General features: G+C 35.0%; 1 protein-coding gene across 1 annotated transcript in view; it reads left to right on the top strand.

Annotated features, from left to right (window-relative positions):
* Nucleotides 1-84: 84 nt before the first annotated feature.
* The window catches only part of LOC117113339 (adhesion G-protein coupled receptor D1-like), a 14,070-nt gene continuing 8,781 nt past the window's right edge, over nt 85-5,373 (top strand). Inside the window, exons 1-5 of the mRNA XM_033256652.1 lie at nt 85-132; nt 3,735-3,842; nt 4,257-4,314; nt 4,467-4,578; nt 5,025-5,083. Of these exons, the coding sequence (XP_033112543.1) occupies nt 4,507-4,578; nt 5,025-5,083 (131 nt within the window). The 5' untranslated portion in view covers nt 85-132; nt 3,735-3,842; nt 4,257-4,314; nt 4,467-4,506. The remainder of the gene's footprint in view (nt 133-3,734; nt 3,843-4,256; nt 4,315-4,466; nt 4,579-5,024; nt 5,084-5,373) is intronic.

Raw genomic sequence — 5,373 nt, 5'->3', positions numbered from 1 at the left:
GATCGTTTTTTCATCTTCAGCACAGGGAACAAGATGTGAAGTGCGCCACAAAGTGTGTTTTCTTTTTCTGCAGAAAAAAATAGATTCCCTCACACATTGTGCTCGTTGACAGAAATCACGGACAATTTGATCGTAGGCGTACATGTTTTTATTTGGTTCTTTTTAGATAATAAACAATGTTTTAAATATGATAATAATAAAGTACTATGAAGAAAAATAATAGATTACGACCTACGCTTCAATTGGCAGATGTTTTAGGCCTAGCCTAAGTACTACCTACTAGGCCTAGACCCCTAGTAGTAAGTATGGTTAGGCCCACCTGGCATAGGCCTAGCCTAGCACTGCAGCAGTTTGCCTACGGAACCACAATGCTAATTAAAATTAATATTGTACAAACAAATCTTTTATGTAAAATTTAGTGTCTGTTATAGCCTTTGTAATAAATCTGGCTTGGCACCAATGCAGTTTTTGAAATCTCTAGGCCTAAGAAGCCTACACATTAGGGCCTAGGCTAGGCCTAAGTCAGCAAAAAAAAAAAAAATAAAAAAAAAAAAATCCGCCCCCCGCCCCTGAAAATTTCAGAGGATGTGACGCTAAACAAGTAGGCCTATATATATATTTTTTTGGCCTAATGTTGAATATGACTATTTGAGTAGGCCTACATAGTATCCTAGATATGGCATGTCTTGTAGCAATTGTATAGTACTGATTCTGAAAGATATAAACGTTAGAAATGCTTATATTTATTTATTTATTTATATTTCAAAATATGAGAAAAAAATTCGCTGTCAATAAACAGTGAACGTATTTGCTGTATTCATTTACATGATTCATTGACTGGTAACATTAAGGATTGTTTTGTAGAATCGTCTGTATATTAGTGAAAGCTTTTTTACTTCCATCTGATTTTGATCGTTATTCATTTTTTTTTAAATGAGTAAACAGTCATTAATAAACAGTAGGTCCCTACGTCATAGGTGTATAGAATATCGTCGGATCTGGTAAAATTAATGTTTATAATATATCTGCTTGCTATATAACTCTATGCCTATTACTTTTATTCATATTGAATAAATAAAACGATGTTTGTGACAAATCAACATTAAACTTTCATACCTCCTTGATTAAAACAATACATAACCGGCTTAACACATGTTTCCGACCATTTCTAAACGTTTATATCCTTTCAGGATCAGTATTACTAGGCCCACTCGTAAGTAGGTATGTGCTATACTCTACACTACTCAAATAACCGACCAGATTCAAAGCTGCTTTTTATGCTTTCAAAAACCATTCTCATTCATAATGCATACCAGTCAAGAGTTCTAAAACCCTTCAACAGTCTTTATCATTTTATACTTTTTTATTCTAACTGATAGGTTGGTCTATAGGCCTAGACCTATTAAGTATAAGTCTTACAAGCACTTGTGTTGTTCTAAAAGCTTGCTCAACTCACGCGGTGAAATTTTCGATAGAATACAATTAGCATAAAATTCGCGCCACACCTTTGGGCTGATAAGATCAAGAGGAAACAGTCAGTAAGAACGTCCGTGAAATATGTATAAAACACAGTGAGCATGCGCTTCGAAATGCTAGACAGCAAGTGAGCATTTGCAATGAGTACTGTAAGTGACGATTTCGAGCCATGCCGTGCATGCGCAGTTACCAAAAAGATGTCTCAGGACCAAACAGCGTCTGCGAAGAGGGTATAAAATAGAAATGGGAAAAGTCGAACTTTTTTATGCCATAATTAAGCATCCGCAAATCAAGCTAAATCGCGATCATGCATAGCTATGAAAATCGAAAATAATGAGAATTCCGGTCGAAAAGCCTTGGCTATAGGAGGCCTACAGTCGATCATTTAATCCAGGGGTGCGCCAGCGGGGGGTCCGGGAGGGGGCAGGCCCCCCGTCAGGGAGAGCTTCCCCCTCCCCCGTCGGAGAGAAAAAGCACAATTCGTCGGGAAGAAAAAATATATATATATATTTTCTACACATTAGTAGACTCTAAAATCGATTAAATAAGCTTGAAACCCCTAAATTGTCAAAATTGTCGGGGGAGTCGCTCCTGAACCATTTCCGAAACATTTTAATCAAAGCTCGACCACACCCACATTGCTTTCGTCGGGGACCTCGACAATTAAATTATCGCAAAAAACAGTTTATTTAGCTCTATCTTCGTACGTACGTATGTATTGACAATCCGATAAAAAGAATAACCACAGCAACTGACTCTGGGTAGCTACCCAAGGGAAAGTCTAGGCTAAAGTCACATTATTTCGAGAGGTACGGTGTTGTAGGCTGAAGATAGGTAGCGTACAAAGCTGAAGCATAAAAATCGGCTATGATGGAATTTATCTATAACCTGTCCAACCCAGTCAGCAGAATAATAACAATGATAAAATATATTTTTTACAAAATTAAATACAAATAAATAATATAAAATATTAAAAAAATAATATCATTAATAATAATAACAACAATAATGGTAAGAACACAAGCTAAAGAAGGTCTATATTGTAGGCCTATAGAGGCCTACATCAATTCATATAGGGCCTATCACACTTTCTACATTTCTAATGTAATGTATATTTAGTATGTTTTTTTTAAATAATTATTTTAATCCTGTAACCGCAATAACTTTGTTGCTATTTTTTAAACCAGTCGTAAACCAATTCTACTTGTATGCTATTATTGCTATGTTTATGTGTCACAAAAGAAATGCATTGAAGATGATATAGGTCATTCTCAAGTATGCATTCATTTATTCAGTTTGGAAATAGGCTACAAACCAGTCATAAGTTAAAGATGTTGCGGCGTTTTCTTAAATAAGAAATATTTCTTGTATATTATATTATTCATATTGGCTCATTGTATTGAAAACAACAAACTTTTCAAGTTTAACTAAAATCACTCTTTAAAATATAACGTACTCAACATTTTTATCAACATAAGCCTAGGCCTAGAACAACCCATCAGTTATAATTAAAAATATAAAATGGGTTGACGGGTTGTTGGTGAATGTGTACCCTGGCCATGGGATTAGAAGACAATCGTCTCCATCTTGCTACAGTTCCACTGTATTAAAATAACCGTCTTATTTACTAATAATTGTCTTGTATAATACGCTACATAATATAAATCCCAAGAGGCTTAATACTACAGTTGTTTTTTTTTTATGTAAGTACAATCCTCAATTGAGAAGACTTAAACCATGACCATGGCACTGGAAGGCAAGCATCTCCACCTACTGCAGCTCCACTATATTCATACAAGAGTACAATACAATGTCAACATTAGAGCTACCATACTAAGAGAGATCGTTAATACAACAGTGGTACAATACAATATCCACATTGTGGAGCTCTTAAAAAGCTAACAGCTTACATGACTTTGGTTGTGCTATAGAGATTTGAAGTGAACGTTGATGTTTCGACATCTAAAATTAAAACAAACTACCATATCAAGAGAGAGTCACTGCCAAGGAATGGGAGCCATGTTCCGTGACTCAACTTTCACACAATTAATCATTTGGCTTGGAATGACAAAAGTATGTTTTGAAATCTGTAGCATATTCGAAAGCTCAAGTGCGAGTTATTATTGTATAGGGCCTACAAAGTTACAACATGCATCAATTAATACGCCATTCACCACCTGGAAAAATTAATCCTCACAAGTATATTATAAATGTGTTACGATAAAATAGATTTATTAGTTTCTCATCTTTTTCTACAGAGGTCATCATTAATCAATCTAGTAATTTCTTTGGTGGTAGTTTTTCATATTCTTCAAAAGAAGGAGATATACTTAAACTAGACCTTGAAGAATATTCTCAAGAACAAGGTAAGAGTGTATTATTATCTGATGTTTTTTCTCCAATCGCATATTTTAGGCCTGTCAAAAATACAGTCTATTAAACATAGAATTATTACTTGATCGTGTAAAATTATGATTTTATATTATTTTAACAGTCCATGTAAAGCAGTTTACTTTAAGCTTTTTCGTCATGTAATAACATGAATGACATTGTAAATGGTATAACGTAGTAACGTAAGTCATTTGACCAATAGGCCTAACGGTTTATTATATTGTGAGTGATAAGAGTGATGTCATTATTGGGATCGAAACTTATGTTAAACAAAATAGAACATTATATTATTAACATTTAGAATAGATATACATTTGTAGTGTGCCTGTACTTAAGCTTTAAAAAAAACATCGACACGTGGATTATTTTTAATTTTATGAATTAAGCAGGTAATCTCACCTCGGCCGTTGTCTTGCTCTTCTTCAAACACATAGGCCTTATTAATCAGTAAGTACCTCTATTATCGAAAACATTACGTGACAATTTGATAGATTATAAATATACAAAAAATCCGGCTGGATGAGGTCATTATAAGTCACTTTTTGAGTACAGTACAAAATATTCAATGGTGATATTAAAAGTTCATTGCTCGTTCACAGATTTGGTAAAAACGATTCCACGTTTTTAGCTTCCAATTTGATGACTGCCTCTTTTGTTGTGGATGGAGCTAAGATATCTAACCCGGTAAACTTTAGATTGAACACAAAGAAGGTATAGCACTTAACAAAACATAGATCAGCAGCTCCTAAAATATTACCAATTGTCATAAAGCAAGTGACTCAACTGTTAATTCAAATTCAATAACTGAAGCAAAATTGTACAGATGTGTAGTGGTTGTTGTGGCGGTGGCGGCGAAGGTGGCGTTGGCGGCGGCGGTGGTGGTGGTGGCGGCGGAGGTGGCGGCAGTGACCAGTAGCAGTAGTGTAGGTCGTAGTACTGGTGGTGTTGGTAGTAGCAGTAACAACTGTTGTCACTGTTGTTGCTTCTGCTAACGTTGTTATTACTAATGTTCCTGTTGCTTTCCTATGTTGTTGTAACTTTTGATGTTTATTGGTGATGGCAGTATGTGGCTGTGGGTGGGTGAGATTTTGATGTACTGTTGGTGTGACGTTTGCTGTTGTACATGGAATTTCACAACTCGAATCGATTTATTTCAGAATATTACTTCGAATGACCGGTATGTATGCGCATTCTGGAAAAAAGATATAAATATCATGTAAGTCACCACAACAAATTCCATTATCATCTGTCTTTAATAATAATAATAATAATAATAATAATAATAGTGTAGTTTTATACGGCGCGATATCCATCTAACATAAGATACTCAGGGCGCTTGATAGGTGGAATAGGTAGGAACTAGCTCGATCACTGACTTTCTTCACCCCCTAAGCGTCTCTTCGTGCCATAAATCCTGCCATTATTATCGTACTGTTAGTTTATTACATGGTATGATATAATGTGATATTTGTATATGAAAATGTTCTCATGTTATTACTGAGTCTA

This window comes from Anneissia japonica, unplaced genomic scaffold (assembly GCF_011630105.1).
Source record: "Anneissia japonica isolate Jap-2015-1 unplaced genomic scaffold, ASM1163010v1 scaffold287589_len272378_cov178, whole genome shotgun sequence".
NCBI classification, from domain to species: Eukaryota; Metazoa; Echinodermata; class Crinoidea; order Comatulida; family Comatulidae; genus Anneissia; species Anneissia japonica.
This window is presented reverse-complemented; position numbering and strand designations above follow the sequence as displayed.